Raw genomic sequence first — 22,658 nt, 5'->3', positions numbered from 1 at the left:
GAATGAATGAAACAGGACTGTGCATCTCCACACTGAAAGACTGATGAAGCTACCTTTAGTTTTGTGAATCAATGCCTCATTGTTTTATTGTAAACTCAAAAGAGATCAAACTGAATGAATAAGACAGGTGGACTCTTAGAAAGGGGACAAGAGTGACACAGACCATAGCTTTTATACTGCGAGTTTGTCATTGGCTGTAACTTGTAGGTGTTTTTTTGTTAATCCATGTATTATGATGAAGTTCAGTGTTCACTTCCTGCTGAATTTGAACACGTGGTTTTGACACAATGAGCTGAGGTCTGCTTTTGAGTAAGTGAGGGGGCGTGGCTTTTAACGGAGAGCAGAAGGGGAGGGGCTTGTGTGCAGATGGAGCAAAGCTACTTTCAAAATCATGCTAGTTTTAGGGTTTTAGGTTTTTTTAATTTATCAACCCTGCCTTTAATCACTTAAATCAGTGGAGTCCAAACTTTTTTTCTTGCGGGCCAAAATTGTCGCGTTAGAATCGCTCACGGGCCACAGGGTCTTTTTTTTTTTTTTTTTTTAAATATTGGAAGGAACTTTTTGTGTTTTGACCTCTTCAAAAAATAATGTAAATACACAATAACTAATTGCAGTGGGAAACTGTTGTCTTCTAATTTTTTGGAAAGAATAGTCAGGCTTTTATAGGTCTCCCTCGCTAACATGAAAAAGATGAGGCCTCGGGCCAAAATCTTCTGATTCTTCGATTTGGAGTTAAGGGCCACAAACAATCCACTCAAGGGCCACAAATGGCCCCCGGGCCGCACTTTGGACACCCCTGACTTAAATCATAGCACAGCGATGATTTAATCACCTTCTCTGTTTCTGAAGCCAGTTTAAAAACTATTTGCACTGTAGTCAAGTCAACTAAACAAACCGAGTGCTGACGGCGTTTCTCTCTATCCACCTCTGAAGCTCAACATTTGCATTCTTCTCTTTCAAAAAAAAGGAAACCAAACACAACATGTAAATAACGTTTTTTTTTCTTCTTCCAAAAAAAAAGACATACAATACAATTACATAGATACATATTTCCAATACCGCACATTCAATCTGCCAAAAAAGTAATGATTACAAAGCCCACAGAGATGCTGCCATACAGAGAGAGAGAGAGATGTATGTACAATGATTATAGCATTCATAATTGCACTATGCCTCAAAAAATGTAAATTACAGGCTTGTGTTTTTAGAATACTTAAAAAAAAAATACTTTAAGTGAGAGTTGTAAATTAGAGGAGCCAATCAGAAAGAAGAATGGCTTACTTTGGTACACACTGAATGTCAATACTTTGCCCTTAAAGGTAAATTAGCGTGAATTATTCTCCAATAATCCAGACAGACACTTTGGGAGTTGGCAGCCAAGCCTAATGTTGTATTTGGACGCTTGAGAAGAAACTGTTTTACTTTTTTAAATACTTCATAAACTGCAGGAATAACTCACTTTTCATTAGAGGTGTAAACAGCGTCTGTCGTTTTGGCAATTGGCAATAAATACAGAATATTACCATCATAGAAAAGCGGTAATGTGGCACAGTTGAAACAAAATCATTTTACAACATTGTCTCATAAATTATAAACTCTTATCCCCCGCGTGATGCTAACAGCTCCATCAGGATTTAAGTGACCAAGCCCAGATCTGCGTGTGCCTCCTCGCCTGCTCGCCGTGTCCCAACATCAGAGTTTTCCTCGCAACAACACCAGTCAGAATCCATCCATGTCGACACCATGCAACGGAAAACAGAAGTCCTATAGGCATCCAATATCAGGCGACGTCTTGATGTTACTCACCAAAACTTGCAAAATACACCGTCTAAAAAAAATAAATGCTCAAAAACATCAAGACAAGTTTCTGCGTTGAAAGAATGCCAATGTGTTTGTGCAATTTAGACCTTAAAGCTCCTCTGCTCTCTGTTAGTAAGACACATTCATGTAACGTTGAGGCCAAAAGGAGTGGAGAGGGGGAGGAGGTATTTTCTGAACTGTCATCTTGGTCTCGTTTGGGGCCTGAAGATGTGAAGGTGTACTTTTTACTATTATTGGTCATTAAAATAAAGGGTATTGTTTTGGACAGATTTGGACATTTTGACAAGGATATCTCTCTCTTTTAGGGCTCAGAAAGCATTTTAAAGCCGGGTCCTTTCAAACTGCAGAACTGTCGTGTGTCTGTCACTCAACACATGACAGAGTCTAGGTGATGTACTGTCAAGGCGACGCATGCTCAGCTTATCAGATGGTACCAAAGTTAATCAGTGCCATAAAGAAAGATTGTAGTCAACTGAGGTGAAATCGTTTGAAAATCACAATTTGTGGCTGTTTTGTCTTGATGCGTTACATCTTTCCCCTCGAGGACAAAACGCACAACGTCTCCGATTTAACAGACTCATAAGGAGGGAGTGATGTTACAAAGGGAGGAAAACCTTCTTTTTTTTTCTACTTGTGTATAAAAAAGCAGAGAGGGGGAGCACATTGCATTCGTTAGGTTTCTCTCCACACCATGACCTCGAGCGCACAAAGTAGTTTTCTTTCTGTCAAAAAAAACAAAAAAAAAACCCTGCCAAACTTCACAATGCGCAAAGCCTTAAAAATGAGGATTGTTGCTGCACATGTTCAACAGCTGAGTCCTCCTAATATTCGCCTCCTTACATTTCATCACCTTCTTAAATAGCAAGATACAACTCTTTTCTCGTGAAGCCCCTGGGAACCAAGACATCCACAAACATTGCAAATAAATTAATGTTCTGCAACCGTTGCGCTTTTTTTTCTCTCTCTCTGATTTCATGTGTGTGTGTGTGTGTGTGTGTGTGTGTGTTCTGTCTCTTCACAGATAGTGTCAGTCAGTCCGTGTGTGTGTGTGTGTGTGTGTGTGTGTGTGTGTGTGTGTGTGTGTGTGTGTGTTGGTGTGGCTCCGCTCTACACCAGGTTGTACTCCTTTAAGTTGAGCTGCAGGATGGTGTCTTTGACGGCTGCAAAGACGAAGCGAATGTTCTCCGTGTCGGTGGCGCAGGTGAAGTGGGAGTAGATGATCTTATCGCAGTCTGGATTCAGGTCCACGAACATCTTCAGGATAAACTCTCGTCCTGCCTGAGCATCCCTCTGATCACCTGCAGGGAGGGAGGAGCAACCGGGAATCAGGTTTAATACCAAGAAGGCTTCCAGAGAGATGCATCGAATGGCAACTTTAAAAAAAATCAAGTTTAACATTGTACATCGTCCCTTTACAAATAAAGTAAATGAAGGAGTTGTCAATAACACCAGTATAGAATAACTAAGTAAAAAGCTAAAACCAGTGCAAAATACACCAGTGCTCCTGTCGAAGACATTTAACAGAATATAAATAACGAGCAGTAAAAATGTCTTGGTGGTTGGGTTGGGTGATCATTGTTTGACTTTCAGTCCGACCCGCTGCTTCTCCTCCACAAACAATTTTAACAATCTTAAAATAAAATACTGAAAATAAAACTGAAAATGATGTTTTTGCAAATATCAAATTATAAAAATTAAGCCCATTTTAAAACATGACAACGGCTAGAAAACATCCAGACAGCCTGCCCACGACATTTTTTTTCCATTTTTAAGCAAAGTAAAGTTTACGCTTCATGAGACCCGAGACCATACAAACAATACACGGCTAATAGACTTTAAATGAAGTCTGGTTCATCTGGTTGAGTCAGGTGTGTTTGTGTTTCTCACCATCATACTCTGGAAAGTAGTCGACCAGATGAGAGTACATGATCTTCTCCTCCAGCAGGTCCTTCTTGTTGAGGAACAGAATGACGGAGGAGTTTTGGAACCAGGGGTACGTGATTATTGTCCTGAACAGAGCTTTACTCTCCTCCATCCGGTTCTGCAGAGGGAGCGAGAGACAGAAAGAGAGAGAGCGAGAGAGAGAGAGAGAGAGAGAGAGAGAGAGAGAGAGAGAGAGAGTGAACCACTTAATTAAACTGCAGTCTTTTACACTCATTAATTACAGATTTTAATAAAGGCTTTACCACGGCAGAAGGGGAGTAGTAAAGAGGAGACGGAGAGGGGCGGCCATGTTTAATTAAACACAGCAAACTCTCTGAAAGAAACCCTTAAGCCTTTTTTACACATGCACCGCTGAAAATGTTTGGAAAGTTTGAGGACAGCCGGCTCCTGGATCTTTCTGAAGTTGTTTTTTTTTTTTTTTTACACACGCACAAACACTCCTGAAAGCGCTTCAGGAGAATGAGAACGTCCCTGCACTATAATATAATGTGCACAGTCATAATGCTGTGACTGTGATTTTCACCTAAGTCCAGGTACGCAAGAAACGCAGCAGCGGACGCCATGTTTACCACACACACACACACACACACACACACGTCAAACTGGTGACATATGATGTGTTGCTGTTGCATTTCCATCCAGCTCACCTGGACACGGGTTCAGGAGTTTTGTGCATGTGTGAGGAGAGAGGGTGTTAGATGTGACATGTGTGGCAGAACATCTGGTGGACATTATAAAATCTGATGTTCTCCTCGAAGGCTTCAGAGCTCGCAGTCACAGCAGAGGGAAAACACATGTCGAAAGAACAACAGATGACACATACACATATGAAGACATGTACACACTTTAACCAGCTGACACACGAGGGCCCGAGGTTGTATTCAAAACAGCTGGCTAATCATTTCCAAATGCTTTCCAAGGGAAAAGAAGGAGGAGCACGGCCGAGCAGGACCAGAATCAGATTTCCTTTCATTTAAATAAAGACTGAAGCTTTATGGCCGCACGTCCACGTGATTATTATTGTGTTTTGTTGTTTAATTAAACCTGAAAATTACCGGCTTTTGTGTGTGTGTGTGTGTGTGTGTGTATGTGCGTTAAGTAGTATGTAATGATGGCTCACCTCATTGTCTGATTCCACCAGCACCTGGTCGTACTCGCTGAGCGCCACCAGGAACATGATGGACGTGACGTTCTCAAAGCAGTGGATCCACTTCCTCCTCTCTGACCTCTGACCTCCAACGTCCACCATCCTGTCAGCGAGAAGAGAGGAAACAGTCAGCGTGAGCTCTGATCGTGTTTACATCGCACCTTTTTTTAAGGCCCGGTGAATCTATGAGTGATCTGCTGTACAGCAGAGCAGAACTTGACCTGTGATGATGTCTACTTTTTCTTCCATAACTTCTCCTTAATTACAATAAAAAGGAGGCAAAGTTACTTCAAAATGTCTTAAACCTCATTTATGAACTCCATAACCTAATTTACTGATTTATTGTCCTCGTGCAAGACACTGAACAAATGCTCTAAATCGCTCCGACTGCTTCGTGAGGACTCTTTACGTGGCAGCCTCTCTCGTCAGCGTGTGAACGTGTCGGTGTGACACAAGTCCATTTACCACCAACCAACACTGTCTCATCACCTGCCCAGGGACAACAGATGCAAATGGTACAATGTCCCTGATTCAACTCACAAACTAAACTGGAATAATTCACGTCTCGTGGCTGAACTTTCTAAAAAAGTCAAAATTCCTGATAAATCAGTAAAATCCTTAATCCCACATCCCTGCTGTGTCGTGGTACAAGGCCTCGTCCAGCCTTAAAAAAACATGTTTACTCGGTCTCGTCTCCGTCGGAGACTGGACAAATCATGACGGGACAAGATCATCACTGAATCTCTTTCTAAAACAAAAAAATAACTTTGAATTCTTTCGTGTTTTTATTTTTATCCCCCGATTACAGCCACGACCTTCGGTGTTACAGTCCAGTGGTCTTTGTCTCGCCCTGGTCTCGGTCTTGGTCCTGACTCTGTCCCCATCGGTCTCTGTGCACTTTGACCCAGATATTTCTCCGCTCACCTGAAGATGACACTCTGCAGGTCAAACGGGTACTCGATGATGCCCGTCGTGGGGACTCGAACCCTCAGCACGTCCTGCTGGGTGGGGAGGTACCCTGGCTCTGCGATCCGGCCCAAAGCGTTCATGTAACTACAGACACAGACGGAGGACATGAGAGAAACGTTTCCCACCTTCAACATGTTTTTAAAGCCCATCTCTACTCACTATTTCGTGGAGTCCGACAGCTGATATTCCCTCCGTCGGTCGTACGACTCCTGGATGCCGGGGTCGATCCATAAGCTCTTGATTGCTTCTACATAAGGGCTGTCAAGCGTGCTGACTTTTTCTACGTCCACCTCTCTCACGATGTTGGCGTTGACCTGAAGGGGAAATGAAACGAAGGAGAAAAACAGGTGTTTGAGTGATTTCTTGAAACGCTCCACTTCTGGGAAAAAGACTTCCTGAAACGTTACGCAGTCTTTTATCCTAACTGGTTCATTTTCTCATTTTCTATACCCAGAAGTTTCTTTAAACCCTGAAGCTCAGCGTGGACCGAATATCTGAATCCCATCGGGTAAAGTTTTTGCCGTCCCAGATTCTCGTCACAACTCTCCCGTGTCCCAAAATAAAAGATCAGCACGTGCCTGTCTGAGCACTCACACTCTTCACATGTATATTTAAGATCAGCACTGCAAATGTTTCATCAATCAGAAAGGTAAGATTGTCTCACTATTGTGTAATTACTGTGTCAAACTTTTCATTGTAGTGCACCAAAAACCAGCGCAAAGGGAGAACGACGTGGGTCATAAGGTTCCTTACTTTAGCGGAGGAGGTCGGCGGATTTTCTGATATTACCTTTCAAAATAAAACATCTACTCTTTGACAGCAATTAAAACTTTATCCTCTGAAAATTACGACTCAGTTGAAATGATCATTAGTGCTGCGTTGCTTCGTCCAGTAAAACGTGCTCGTTAAAAAAAAAAGAAATGCGATGCATCATTGATCAGATCTGGCGGAGCGTCAGAGCCACGTTAAAGTCACACATGTAGGCGACGTCTTTTCAAAATGTGTGAGGCACGCGGTAAATCCAAATGAGGACTTTGCAGAGGTTGTTCGCGTTGTCACCTCACAGAGGCAGAAGAAGAATGACTGACCAGGTGTCCGCTGGTATGGATGCTGACACTCCCACAGGATGCATCAACATCAGCCCAGCTCAGAGTCTGGAGATCCAGGATTAGATTATTTTATGTCTTTATAGTATTGGACGGTTTCAGAGAGATTGAACATGTACAACTCAAAAGAGTCTCACCTGTCAGCACACACACCGCTGTGTGAAGGAGGATTTTATTGAAGGAGCCCTTTAGGAAACATGGCATCTCATTCGATATTTTAGTGCATGTTGATAAAAATGATCTCTGACCCGAGCTGCATTTGTTGAGGTGGCTCAAAAATAAGCAAAAGAAGAAGAAAAAAAAAAAGCAGAAAAAGAAGAAAGGCGTTATTTATGTTTGAGGCATTTCATTCGCCTAAAAGCTGATGCTATCAAGATGTTTACAGTCATGTGAGGAGAACTACTGTCAACAGGATCAACTGGTTTCATTTTCACTTCCTCCTATGATGTCAACGAACGACTGTGTCAGAGGTAGTACTGTTCCCTCTTCACCCTAATGTGTGTGAGCACTTCACATCACTACAGCTCCTTCACACACGTAGCTTTTAGGATTTGCTCCACTCGATGCCGACTGGATGTTTCTGGAATGACTGGATCCTTCAAGAAGCAGGATTGTTGGGAGGCGACGACAATCTCAAATTTGTCATTTTGAAAAGAGAAAAATGTTCAACGTTGCTCTTTGATTTGACCCAATAACTCTCAAAGTGAGTAACACGGCGGAAACGACACCGTCACTTTCGTTCTCGATGAGTGTGCGAGGGAAGCGAAAGCAAACGCAGAAAGTCCTCTTTAACCACGACGACAGAGAGTGGGAAAGCACTGCTGATGTTTCATCCAAGCTGTGGGTCCGGTTTATGCGCAGGTGTTTGAGATTTGGCTCCGCTCTTTGCCAGCTAAGTGGTGACCCGTGGTCCGGCACGCCTTCTGCATATTTGTGCCAGACTGAGAATGTGATTGGCTGGATTTCAGAAGAAGAAAAATGCTCAGCCCTGCTGCTTTAGATAACACATTAACTGATAAGTGGATGGATGCACATGATCACTTGTGTTGACCTTGTTTTACCGCTCTCCTCAGTTTTTACCCAGCCTACTTTGCAGTCCCTCCCCGTGTGTTTTTAGATGACCACAGTCGGCCACAGGTTGACACACCTCAGTCTTACCACAGAGAGATGAAGCTGGAGTTTAGACCTCTGCAATCTGTTGATTACAGCCTTTAAAAAAATCCCCCTTTAAGGTTTCATGTTTGATCAGAAACACAAAGCCTGACTGCTGAAAACACACAAACGTTTAAAAATAAAAAAAAAACAAGCTTAAGCTGCAACCTAGTCCTCTGTTTTGTGCAATCACACCGACAGTGCAGCGCAGGTTTTACCTGTGATCTGCAGATATGTCTTTACGGTATTTTCACACACACACACACACACACACACACACACACACTTGTTATCCCTAGTATGATCTAACAAAACAAAGGTACTCCTGGGTGCGTTCATGTTGATTATCACACTTGTTGCCAAGTAACTCTGGTGTGATTTCAGTCCTCGCTCCGAGATCTGAGTTTGGAGGTAAACGCACCATAACGACACCAACACACACGACTGGAGGCAAAACCAATGAAATCTGCTGTACTGACACCTGCACTGACACAGTTATGGTGTGAACTACAGTAGGAGTTTGCACTGAGGAGGTCGAGCAGTCTGCTCACTTGAAATAATCTTGCTAATAATTAGAGGAACATTTCCTCTGACATCTTCCTGAGTCGATTTTGGACATGAAGGAAAAAGGACAGAAGTTACTGTGTAATGTTTACGACACGACAAGACGGCAGAAGCTAAAGTGTACGATGCTATGATGACAGTTTTTGGGGCTTTTTATTAATTCAGCATATCTTTGAATGTATGCGAAGTCTCAAGTCTCTCCACGGTCAGTTTTACACAACACAACCTGCTGCGCTCACACATCGGCTCACTCAGACTTCTTGATGAATAAGAGGGTGAAAAGATCTGGCGGTTTGCGTTCACTCGTGCAGCTCACCTTGAAAATGTTCCCGTTTGAAACAGCTCTCAAACTGGTGTAATGATGACCGTGTTAAAGTGTGAACAACAGCGGCTGAGGTCTAAATTAAGAGCCAGGTTGAGTATTTACAAATGTGGGTTTGTATTTAAATGCTGTTGAGGAAATACAAATGCACAAAGGGTGAGATGGAGCGCTGGAGGAAGAGTTAAAAAACCACAACACAGGAAATGATTATGAACAGCTGTTTCTAATAAGATAGACAGCGCTCTAAAAATAAACTATGGTTTAGTCTTTTTTTTCCGGTCTGTCTCAAACATCTTTCTTTCACTTTTCTTTCCCCTCGAGGATTTGAAAAAAAGATGTCTCGTACCTTGTTGTGCTCGTATTTGTAAGGGATCCTGAGCGTCTCCATGGCTCGGATCATCGACTGCATGGCCGTGAAGATGTTCTGATAGACCAGTTTGGTGAATCCTCGTTTGTCCTCGTCGGAGTAGCCGGTGCCGTGAATAATCCTCATCTGTTTGATGAATGTGCTCTTCCCGCTTTCTCCAGTGCCTGAGGAGTTAGACAGAGACAGAGGACCGATGAACACGAGGGTCCGCAGACAACAAATTTCATACATGTGTCAGCATCTACGCTTCTTAAAGAAGCGACGATTTGTGATTTTCATCGGACTCTTTGAGCAAAGAAGGAAGTTTCACATCATACTTTTTTGGGGGGTAATTTTTACTTAGAAAGAGAGAAGTTATACACACATCATGCAGGTTCAGTACCATTACTAGTGTAGCAAGAGAAAGAAGACAAGGCAGCAAACGCACTAAAAAAATCCTGCAGTTCCTTGAGTGTCCACTTGAGGCTGGTCGCACACACACACACACACACACACACACACACACACACACACACATTCGAAAGTGTCTGTTTTTACAGCAGAAACTAACATGTTTACAGCCTGGTTCAAATATTCTATAAAAGCTTAAATCTGGATCTAAGACAGGACATGTAGCTGAACTCTATTTAATAAAGGATCAAAAAAAAGAAAATTGGATTTAACCTTCAAACATGTCGTATTTTTTAAAGAAGAGACTCAAAGCAGTGATCTGAACTTCCATCGTTTCTTTAACACCCTCCGTTCTTCATTGACAGGTTATTTGTGCTGCATGCAGGAGGATATTCAGTCATCTCATTAAGCTTGTGCTCGTTCATGCTGACTGACTCGTCTTCACAGATTTAAACTTTTTTGTCGGTTATAATTGTTCTCACAGATCCGTCTGTCAAATCCAGTTAAAAGAAAAAAAAAAAAAAACATGTTTCTGACCTTTGACCTCTTCCTTGCAGTTAAAGTCTGATCAACTGTCTCCAACATGGACGATTTAACTGCTCTGCTTGTCCACTGTTTCATAACAGCATGATGCTGTATAGAACATTTCACTTTATAATCTTACAACAACAACAAACAATTTGGTGTTCGCAAAACCTGAAAAATGATTATGAATAAACGTAAAATTAGAGCCGACCGATACAGTGTTTTTGGGGCTGACACCGACATGTCGGCCGATATCTTTTATAAGATCGACGTTCCCTCTGTCCAGAAAAAAATAGCATCGCTGCTCGACACTTTGGAGAGTGATGATGCTCGTTGTGATCCATATATAAAAAAAGAGAACTTTTAATGAATGAAACTCAAAGGAAATGCAATCTGACTCACATCTCTGTGATCGTCACTGATCGTCACTAATATCGGCCGATGTTATCGGCAGGCCGATTAATCGGTGTAGACTAAGTCCGCGTTGGTTCTCAACATTGAAAAATGGACAAATAAGAACTTTAAAGTTTACCCTGAAGATTTACATTTTGACTTTAAGATATTTAAAAATGTGTATGAGAACTTTTTCTGAGGGAGTAAGGCCTTTTTCTGTAACACGTATGAAACATGCACACACATTTATATCGATGCACAGTTAAAACACACACACACACACACACAGTCTGCACTCACTCAAACACTCTGTATTATTTTGTGCAGGCTCATTTCCCCTCAGTCTGTTTGCTTTGTCTGGTTTCAGACCAAGAACAACCTCCCTCTCCTCTCAGTGGTGACAGCGACTGTTTGGGTGTGAAGAGCTGGGCAGCAGTTTCTCTTTGGTTCATTGGCGCACACACACACACACACACACACACACACACACACAATGAACTGTCTAACTGTACCTCAGCACTAACTCTTGTATGACTTTGGCAGGAAGTAAAGTGTGTGTGCATTTTGTGTGTCAGTGGCTGAGAGACATGAGCTGCATTCCTGCGTCGCCTACAGTCCCCGTTATAGGCGTCTGCATGTTTGCCACCTCTCTTCCACTATATAATATAAACTCCATTTCAGCCAAATGAGCCTCCTCACAGCTGGCACTCAACACAACTAACCACTTTAGAAAACTGAGCTGCAGACGGAGCGGGTGCTGGAAACACTAAAAACCTCTGAATGAGCCTCTCTATTGTTGGCTTTATTTTGATTTGAGAAGCTGATATGAGCAGGGAAGGTAGAAATGACAAAAACCAGAGAAAGCATCATTATCAGAGGTGGGAAGAAAAAAAATCAATGTCTGCTTTGTTGTTTTTTTTAACAGGAAAAAACGAAGGAAAAAGTAAATAACTCTCAGAGCTGGCAGACAGCGGTAGTCCGATGTCATTATACGAGGATAATTTTCACACCGCTGTTGTCTAATACAGGTAACCTACTAATTGGGAATAATGTCTGATAAAGAGTTGGAAATGGCGCTGGCGTTGTCAGTGGAAAAAGAAAACACGACAGCGGCACTCTGAAGGAGCTTTCCTGAACCTGTGCCGAGAGCTGGAGAAACTTTTCAACATGACAGGTCGCTGCTTGGACTCGATTTTGGATTTGATCCTTTTTCGAACATGGACTACTTAAAAACGGATTCTTTAAAGACAGTACACCAAGCTACTTATTTAAAGGAGTTAAAGTTTTAGTCCACAGGACTCGTCACCACTCACCCTGTCCTCCTCACTATCATTTGCCTGAATGAAACCTGGTACTTAATGCAGACTAAAATAGTGATGCATGAGAGTTAATGCCCTACAGCGTGCACGCTAAAAATAGACTCATTCTATTTTTTAAACAGGCAAAGTGGAACAGGGAGTTATCTTGAAAACTTAACTTAAATATGCTGCTGTGCTTTGGGTTTTTCTCTTGTCTGGCACAATTCTCCTCTCTCTGAAGCTGTTCAAAGACAGAGAGAACCCAAAGTCTCTTAACACGAAGAAGAATTCTCCTGTAATAAAAACTGGTTCGGTTAAAGCTGAGATGTTGTTTTAAAGCAACACAAGGCCGGCTGCACACGAGCCAATGTTCAAATCTTTACCGATTTCAAAAACATTGAAGGCGACAGATTCAAACGATTTCTCACGTTATAATCCTCATATACTACGAGGCAATTCAGCCACACCACCACGCAGCACCTGCCATATGTAGAAATGATTTCACAGACTCGCCTAATCAAACGCAACTTCAAAGGAAATAAAAAGATGGAGGATGATCCACGTCCTCCTGTGGTATATCTAGTATGAGTCATTCTACAACTCATTTGTGTTGTTTATAATCGCTGCTTTAAAAATGCTTTTTCAAGGTCGTAATATCCGGTCGGTGACCCTTCCTGGTCTGCTCGCCCCCTCATTGGCTCCTGCAGGTGTTCAGTCAGAGGCGGCCATTTGGCTCCGACTCGATCAGAAGCAATAAAGCAATCGTAGTGACTCTGCAGACTGAAGACGAATCACGCTGCTCCCACCCAGATCGTTTCTGAGAACGAGACGCCACGCCATTACGACGAAGACTGAGAGATATTAAAACTGACTGAATGTTTCCTCTGAATATCCGCCCATTCAAGGAAATGTTCCCCACAAAACACGTTTAATCTGCTGTCTTTGGGATTAAACATCTTCTCAGGGGGCGTTAATTGACTAGCGGTTAGCGAGCAGCCCATGTATGGACGTTACAGTCTTTCAAGTGGACGGCCCCGGGCTCGAGTCCAACCTGCGGCTCCTTTCCTTCATGTCTCCCCCCCCCGCCCCCCAACGCTCTCCTGATTTCCTACTCTATCCACTGTCCAATCAAATAAAAGCAAACATCTTTCAAAACAAAACATTTTATGACTAGCAGCTGTATGAAAAACGAGAAAATGAATCAAAAAAATCTCCCAATCTTTAAGTCATTTCGTCTCAAGTATTCAGAACTGTTGGACCACATCTGGGTCCGATGAGACACGCTGAAAAAGAAACAGAGGCTGCAAGTATGCAAGGTATGAGCGTGTGCTGGCCAGCAGCGTCTGCTGAGTAATCTCTCAAACCAGTGCAGCGTCCCAGGATTTACCCCGCTGTCTGAGGTCAGCGTGAATGAATCCACCGAGCGGCCCGGGTGAGCGTGTCGGAGTCAGCTCCGGAAACCAAACCCTGGGACTGGAGAACAGAGCCAGACTCAGAGGAAGCTGGACGATAAGAGACAGAAGGAACTCTGTGTCCGTTTGCTGGATTCTCTGACTCGTGTGATTGTCTTCTAAGGGTTTATGAAAAATATGTTTTTTTTAAGTTTCGTTCACCAGAACTTCCGAGGTAATGGTGAGGATCACATTCACCTCTTCATTTGGCTTTGACGCAGCCTGGGAGTGAAAACTTTCTGTGGACGGCTTACACTGCACGACAATCACTCACTGATGAAACGAGCCAGCTGGTAACAAGAAGAAGAAAGAGTCGAATGAATTCCATTTCTCTGCTTTGCAGGTGGATTATTCTCATTTCTCCCGATTCTTGTTTCCGTCTCTTGTCACTTTTTTTTTTTTTTTGAAGGTGCCAATAAACTGTCATAATCTGTCAAAACAAAATGAAGGTGATTCTGAACTGGTGGGTCTGGACCCAACACTGGGTCACGGAGTCGTTTTCAGTGTGTAGCGAACATGTGACCGGAAAACAAAAAAAGTCTTTGAAGCGCTCAAAACATGTTTGTTGTGATCTGATGAAAGTGTACATAGTGTTTATCCCTCGTACTATTTAATTACAGTGTATTTTTTTCTTCCTGTATTTAATTAATGTAAACTTGCTCATAGCTGTTTTTTAAACTTTTTGCTATTGATGTTGTTTATATTTCCTGTTTTCCTTTTTTTTGAGTTGCTGTATTATCCAAACTTCCCCCATTGGGAGCTCAACAAAGTTAATCCTCATCCTTCCTTCTCCTTGTCCTGTCGCCTGTTCTGTCCCGTCTAAAAGTCCAAACTGCACACATTTTCATTCAATAAATATGATTGGTAGAAAAAAAAAATCAGACATTTGGGTCCTCAGACTCGACCAGTTGAGATCCATTGATGTGGAGGACCAGTTCTGTGAGTGCTGCAGTCTGACCTTCCCTACATGCACCGCAGCTTCAGTGTCCGCTCTGCACAGAGACACCGGCAGCTGACTGTGTATTAAAAACCCTTCCAGATAAAGTGTGCAAAAAAATAAATAATGCTTGATCATCACGGTTTTAAAAATGCATGAGTGATGGAGAGGAAAGTCATTTACTGTCGATGGCTCAGCAGCACAACAGAGCAGAGAGCATCTGTGCAGTCGTCATGTGTAGAGAACAGAATAATTATTTTTTTTAAACTACATCTTCTGCTTCTCGGGGTTAAAACGGGCCATGCACCACTCGCAGCACTAAAGGATCTTTTTATGGTTCCGGAGAGTTATTACCGGATCGCTTTATTGGCCTGCAGCTCGAGCTACGAACCATAAAATCTGCTCTTTTTAAATTTCCTATACATTGAACATCTCTCAGTCCTGGCGAGTCCTGTGTGTGTGTGTGTGTGTGTGTGTGTGTGTGTGTGTGTGTGTGTGTGTGTGTGTGTGTGTGTGTGTGTGTGTGTGTGTGTGTGTGTATACTGCAGATAGGCATGGAGCTGTTTATAGTAGGTTAGATAAGAGTAACGTTCAGGTATGAAACTGTGGTTAAGCAGTAAAGTGAGAGAAACTAAAGTGGACGTATCCAGCTGTGATTGAAAGAGAGAGAGTGGGTCGCCCGGTTCAAGTCCCCGTGCAGACCAAAATCTGGGAATTGGTCTGGAAGCTGGAGAGGTGCCAGCTCACTTCCTGAGTGCTGCCAAGGTGCCCTTGAGCAAGGCACCAAACCCCAAACTGCCTATGTGTGTGTCGTTGGTCTTAATAATAAATTTGCATTTTCCCTCAAACATTAAGAAGACGAAGACAAAGTTTATTTGTCCTTTCGAATGTGTGTGTTGTTCGGTGTTGATGAAGGATGACTGTAGTACTCATCACAGTTGTTGTTGATTTTACTTTATCAAAGACGCTCACTCCTGTGGGTGTGAAATCGAGTTAACGGCAGCGCTCCGAAAGCTGGAAACTCTGAACTTTCTGCAGAACACAGCACAGAGACAGCCCAGAAGATGTACCTACTGGATCAGATATAAGTCTGACATGTTGACACTGAGTATGAGAGCGTAAAGCATCAACGTGTTATTTTAATCTGCAGCGTCAGACGTCAATTTATCAGTCGATTTTTTTTAACACGAGAGAAACAGCTGACAAGATGCAGTAAAATGTGTACATCTCAGTAGAGTTCAGTCACGTTGCTAAATAATAAAAAGTTTTCATCCTCCTGTCCCGCCCCTTCTGTTGCTTCACTGTGAACTTGGCCGCACTCATACGAGAATCATATGACTTCTTTATTGCTTTCTCCCCTCCCAATTACAACCATGTGTTTGTAGAAGGCTTGTTAAAAGGTTGCGGTGGACTTTGTTCAGTCGCAGCCTTTGACAGGGTTCCCAAAGCTTTTACTTGTCCGATGAAAGCAGCTAATACTGACTGGATGCTTTTTTGCAAATGTTTTTTTTTTGACAGATGATTTGCTTTATTTTAGAGCACAAAAAAAAAAGTAAAAAAAAAAAAGTGCAAGATCGGACACAAACAGCGCTGTAACTCTGCAGTGATTTACAAAGTGATTCTACTGTTACTACAGAGGGCATTCCCGTGTCTGTGAGAGTTTCTGTGAATGTGTAAAAGTCTGTAAAAAAAAAAGGGGGACAGGCGCGGTAAACTAGATCCCTGATGATCTCTGGAGGAATCAAACAGGGGCTGTGCCACTTTTTTTTAATTGAGTAACTTGAAATCACTTTGGCAGATGGAAAACTTTCCTGATAGTTATTTATTTTTAACCCTGTTGATTCATAAAAAAGCTAATTGGGTGAACTCAGTACATTTAAGAAGTAAAACAGTGCACAGACACTGAAATACTTTGACGACCCGTCACCCGATCACTTCACTTCGAAGGGTTAGGGATATGCAACAAATTCATATTACACACCTAGATCCCTTAATCTAAAGGTCCTTTGTATGTCAGTACAGGTCATTTGGGTAGTTTCACTTGTCTTTGTAACGCTGCCTGCAGGCAACACCGAAAAACCTTTTCCACCATTTGAAACAATAACCGCCCTTAGATCACAGAGAAAGCAGGAAAATACTGTTCCAGTAAATGTTACTGCCCAGCAGCAAAATCCCATATCAGCGTTTTCCATCACCGTGCACGGAGCTTATGATTCTGACATCTTCCTCCGTTCAAGTACAGTCTGTCAAGTCCTGACATTAAACCACAATTAAACATCTTGTTTCTTCAATTTTCACTTAAGAGCAAAAACCATCAACTGATTTTTGTTTCAGTCACATCGTCCAGCCCTACCAAGAAGGTTAGTAACAATTCTGTGAAGATAAATGTGAAGAACAGTCACCGTGTGTCGAAATGAACCAAACAAGGTGGGTGTTGTTTCTGAAAGAAAAAAAAAGGTAAACAAAGAGGAAAGAAATCGATTGCAAAAATCCTAATTATTCAACCAACACTATTTCTCGTTCCTGAAATATGTCACCGTTCTGAGGTGAAGTTTCTGCTTTCCTCTCCACTCTATTCATCTTAAACTTCCCATGACTGCACAGCTTTGGAATCTCAGTGAAAGTGCTGGAGCCACAGTTTCTACCTTCTCTTCCTGGTTGCTTTAAATGTCTGCCGACTTAATGTCGTACTTTCAGACGAGAAGTTCCTGAAAGAAAAAAAAAACCACAGAGAAAAGTCTGCTTGTGTTCATAATTTACAGGTCACTCCCCTGAAAGTCACTCTTTGAATAAATGTTACTTTCAGCTGAATGTCCACTTCAGAACTACAGTCAAAGAGATCTGTCATGCCTTTATTTTGAAAGGATGTTTTGATTGAAACATGGATTGGTTTGAATCTCCAGCACACTTCAGAAAGTTTAGAAAGTGATGAGAAATTACCAAACCTCTACCGTCTTTGAAGGTACATAATGAGCTTTGTGCATCAAAAGTGAATACAAAAAAATATATATTTTTTCATGTAACCTAAGAGAGCTATGAGTTGTAGTTTTGAATTATAAAAATAAATAAATGTGTGCGTTTGTGTTCATGTTGTACTGTGTAATCCATTCAAGTAGTTTCTTGACAAAATGCCCAACCATCGTTTTAGTTGGGCTTTTTTCCGACATTGATCCTGACTGGACTTTTGCTGAGTCATCTGTCCTAGTGAAACCAATCATATCGCTGACTCATTAGCTGGATTTAAAATATAAATGCAACGACCACTCAATTCTGTAGCTAGCTATAATCGACTTATCTCCCTCATTTGCTCACAGCACCTTAATGGATATCAGAGGCTCAACGAGGCTAGATTAAATGCTCGCAATGTTTTTTCAACTTGCTCATTTGTTGTGCTGGGTGGGCTCCAATCTGTGCAGTCCCTGTGGATTTTAAACACTTATCAGGCTCGAAGGACTATAGATGGAGTCTAAAAGCCAAAGCGAAGCGGTGGAGAAACATCACGTGAGAGACATTTTAAGAGAATTGAGAAACTTTTTTTGATTTGGCTTGAAAGTTTTTTGATGGATCCCAGAGGACGCAGAGCAGGGAGTTATAAAGCCACAGAACACTAATATAATTAGCATGAGTGGAATAATTTGGAGCATGACCAACTTTGTAAGGATGAGTCATTAGTTGTGTGTTTGGCGGAGTGTTGTTTTGACTTTCTCAGGAACTTGTGTATGAGCTACAGACTGTATAAAAAGAGGGATGACATTACAGCTCGCCAAACAGTGAAGACAAAACATTTGGAGCTCCCCATTGATCACAAGCTCCGTCTCCTCCATGTTGACAAAAGGGACATGGGTCAAAGTAGAAAATTAAAACACATTAGAACACAGTTATTGTCTTCATAGTTTGTTCTCTTCGTGCTGATTTATTTACTTTTCTGATAAGTTTAGTTTTAATTGTTTGTGCTGTTGTTCATGTTTCTGTGAAATATTTGAAAAATAAAAAAAGACCTTAATCAAAAAAAAAGGAAAGGTTAACTTGTTCCCGACTCCGCAAGCCAACCCCGTGCTCCATCTCTAAATGACAGCACTGGCGCAATATGTCCAGGCGGTTTCCGGGAGGGTTTGTCGATTCTTTTTTTTGCACAGCTATAGTTGGTAAGAAAGTGTTATGAGTCCTTATATACAGTCAGTGGTATTTGACATATTTCTGGTCCCTTGACAGTCATTTATTCTGTTTAGTCTGGAGCATATTCCCATCACAATCCTTATCTGGACGTCCAGCCCTACATGCCAACATGTTAAATTGTCCCTACAATAACACTCGATCTACTCTGCAAACAATGCCGCCTTCAGTGTGTATACTTTCATTTTCTCATCACATAAAAAAAGTAAATCATGATCGTGTTGCTCGCGGAGAAATCGCACATTGGTTAGTCGTGAGGAAACTTTTTACCAAGCTGCATCTCTCCCAAAACTGAATATTAAGAGAAGTTTTATGAGTATTTCAACATCAGAGGTCGATCAAACTTATCTGAAATAAAAGCCTGTTTTCAAAGAACCCGAATGCTCACAAAATAAAACAAATGAATCATGTGAGTAAGGACAAATGTGATCGAATAGGGTGTTGTCCTGAAACAAAATGACTATAGCTGATTATAAGTTTGAGTAATGGGTAAATTGTTGAGTATTATAAGAGATAAGAGAGGAAGAACACAGCAGGTTGTTCAGATTTAACGTGAGGTTGGAATCAGCTGTTTTGAGTTCTGGACAGGCGGATTCATTTGGTTTGAAAGGGAGGGCGTTTCCTCCTTCTGTTGAAACATGCTACTTTCTCTCTGTAAAAGAAATCTGGATGAAATTATTTCCTTTAAAAAAAAAAAAAAGGGCAGAAAGAGGAGGCCACAGGAACAGGAAGGGAAGCTCCTGACACCACTCTCCACAACCACGGCCATCACGGCTAATGGGCTTTTTGCTCAAATCTAATCTAAAAAATGGGATGGTGAGTAGATGACTTGTTTTCCTCAGATTTCTCGAGTATGACTAACACTTCTCGACAGTGCTGATAGCCTCTGCCTACAAAGGTTGTCAAAACAGTCAATACTTTTCCATACCACGCTTTAAAACGATAGACATTTTCTATTATCTTAATGATCAATAGTTTTCAAAAATACTGAAGCTTTGAGAAAAAAAAAAGACTACAGCGAGCCCATTTCAGAATAAAGGTGAGTGGAAAACAAATATATCCATCAAAAACTTGCACACAGTCAGTTTGAATCTGCTTTGTATTAATAATAATTAAAAACAAGAAATCACCAAATATATAATGTGCGTATGACTTTGATTTTTGTTGCCATTGTATCCAAACAGTTATTGATATGTTTTGCTACTTTATTAGTATTTGATAAAAGTTTCACATTCTGTCGTCATGACAACCTCACTGCCTATACTAACCTACCCTACAGCTGGACGTCCACGGCATGATTTCAGACTGTTTGAGTAGGACGGCACATTTTGAAGTCGGGTTGATCGCACACATCGTTGGACGTGAGTTGTGTTGTTGTTGTCGTACGACTGCACACACACACAGCGGGAGCAGAGCCACGCACCGATTCCACAAAATTCAGGACTTCATTCCCTAAATGTGCCTGACAGACAATGTCTGATAATCACCATGGTAACAGCAGCAGTGCCTGTTTAATCTATCTCACCCCTCCTATCATTAAAAGAAACCTTGAGCTGGTATTATCGCAGATTATTTGTTATGAATGAGCTGCACTACTACTTCAGTAGTTTCCTTCACCATGTGTTTTAAAACAATACTCTCACTGTTAGTCTATACTGATCAATAATTGGCAATGTTTTGCATGTGCAATTAAAACAGGTTGCAGGAGTTGCCATTAAACTGCGTTAATCTAAAACATGAAATCACTCTCTATGCACTATAAGCTCCTGTCGTTGTTGCCATGACACACACTGACACAAGTATTGTTGGATTTTTTTTTTACTGGTATGGTTTCTAAGTTTAAAATGTTTAGGCTGTCACCTGTGTGCTAATCATTACCCGGGTTGGGTTCTGCCTTGATTACTCACAATAAAACGCTATAGACTTTGGCCCAGCCGATGTTGAAACACACCTATATCATTAGCCCCTTTATAGGCCTGGATACAAAGGTTGCTGTCAGGCCGTTGAATGCACAGAGGTGAAGAGGTTAGTTACTGAATTTGTTTCCTCGACACAGTTATTCAAATGAGGTGGTTTGTGTGAAGGCCTGGCTGGGGCAGCATCTCCTCTCAAGCTGACCAATCTGTGCACTCTCACTCCTCAATATATTTCACTCAACTTCACACATGTGGGAGGTCCCCTTAAGTCTACCTACCGACCCCGCCCCCCTGCCAGACAAAGGTATTTCTCGGTGAGAGGAATGTGTACTCTTCCCCCTCCCCTCTGTGTTTCTCCCGTGTTGTGGAGCTTACCGAGAAGCAACAGTTTCAGCTCCCGGCGAGCGTCCCTCTTATCCCGGCGGAGCTGCCTCTCGATCTCGTCGTTGATCCGCCTCGCTTCTTTCGCCTCCTCGCTGAGGCAACACGCCATAATGGATTCCAGGGTCATTTTCAGAGTCTTTTTTGTTGTTGTTTTTTGTTTACTCTATGTGAAGAGGGGGAACACGCCTTTTCCCTCTTACTGATTCATTCAGATTTCAAATCAGTTTAAACAACAACCGAGGGGTGTGAATGCCAAAACAACGTCCACATACAGGCCTACTAGTGGTGAAATTACGCGTGGACGCCCCTTATAATGAGTCTGTACAGAGCACAGATTGTGCTGAAAGAAATGAGATATTTGACAAATTATTACGCCCCCCCTACCCCCTTTTCGTTACGCTGTCTGTGCCTTCTGACAGCTCCAAAATAAGTGTCCAAACAGGGTTGGGATAAATATCAGCGCAACGTTAATGTGCGTAATCTTCTTTTCCTTCTCAATATGATCAACAGATCCTTTAAAGACACATTCTCCGTGCAGCTCTGGGTGATCTCCTTAACTATGAAGCATTGCCATCCGTGCCCGACCACTCTCTCTCTCTCTCTCGCTCCTTAAAGTCTTCAATGTTGAGGTTTTTCAATCAGCAAATTCCACCCGAGTTCAAGTTATCGTCCGTGGATGAGGAAGACATGGGGGAAACACATGGAAATAAAGCTCTCCGTTTATTTTCCAATGGCTCCAGTCCCCGGGCGTGGTAAGGCAGAATATGGCGGACTTTCACTCCAATCCGCTAGGCTGGGATACAGTACAGTTATCTCTCTCTCTCTGCTGGGGGAAAAAAGCCAAGAAAGCCACACATAACAGCGTTTCAGCCTGAGTCCCCGGTGCAGCTGCGTAAAAACATCCCCGTGTGTTTCAAAGGGCGTCCACGTCCACTGTCGAGTCGCGTGGTGTACAGAAAGGTTTCTAACAGCGTGTTGTTGCTTTCCCCCCCTCGGCCAATCTTCTCCTTTTCCTCAATTCTCTTCATGTATTTTTATTACAGAGAGGGCCATCCACTCCTCCGCTGGCAGGGTGACGTCGGCCTCCCACCGACCAAGGGGGAGTGTCACGTCAAACAAGCGCTACACACACACACACACACACACACACACACACACACACACACACACACACACACGCACACACACACACACAAGTATTTATACCCCAACCTGTGGAATTGAAAATATGCATGAATGGAGAAGCTGAACGCACAACTCTACAGGACAGGCGTACACAGAAAGCAATACAAATCATGCTTTAAGATTTGTGGGGGAAAAAAACTCTTTGCATGACTCGTCACAATATATGTCTGTGTATAGGCCTATGTTGCATTTTAGGGAATAGTTACGGTGTGATTTCTGCAAATTTAACAAATACGGAAGAGGATTATGGCCAGGCATGACAAATACATATTGAGAGGAGGAAGAGTTAATTGTCAAGGCTTTTCGGGAGTTTAAAGTCTGCCCTGCCAGCTGTATTAGGCAACTTGTCGAGCCCCAGGCTGTTATCCAAAATAATCTCTTTACAGACACAAAAACATCTTATTTTTACTTAAAACACTTTAGGCTATACTTGGAGATCTCAAATGCTCAGTTTAGATCCTGCAGCTGGCCATGGTGTCCTGTTTTCTGCAGTCCCTATATAGGAACACTTGTTTGTTACCACTGTGTGAAAAAGTGTATTTGGGGATTTAAATAAACTATATGAAACATGCACCAACAAAAAAAAAGAGTTGGCCCCTATTTAGTTCTGTATT

At 42.1% G+C, this 22,658-nt stretch overlaps 1 protein-coding gene across 1 annotated transcript; it reads right to left on the bottom strand.

The window, feature by feature from the left end:
* Nucleotides 1-1,999: 1,999 nt before the first annotated feature.
* Nucleotides 2,000-21,909, bottom strand: LOC306828467 (guanine nucleotide-binding protein G(q) subunit alpha). The gene is made up of 7 exons (XM_079350974.1): nt 20,851-21,909; nt 9,372-9,556; nt 6,041-6,195; nt 5,837-5,965; nt 4,886-5,015; nt 3,709-3,862; nt 2,000-3,119 (listed from the first exon to the last, which is right to left on the bottom strand). Exons 1-7 carry the CDS (start codon nt 20,984-20,986, stop codon nt 2,929-2,931), a joined length of 1,080 nt encoding a protein of 359 aa, XP_079207100.1. The 5' UTR covers nt 20,987-21,909; the 3' UTR covers nt 2,000-2,928.
* Nucleotides 21,910-22,658: the final 749 nt, after the last annotated feature.

The sequence above is a fragment of the Symphodus melops genome (assembly GCF_947650265.1).
Source record: "Symphodus melops genome assembly, chromosome: 1".
NCBI lineage: Eukaryota > Metazoa > Chordata > Actinopteri > Labriformes > Labridae > Symphodus > Symphodus melops.
The sequence above is the reverse complement of the archived record's forward strand: the minus strand, read 5'-3'. Positions and strand labels throughout refer to the sequence as shown.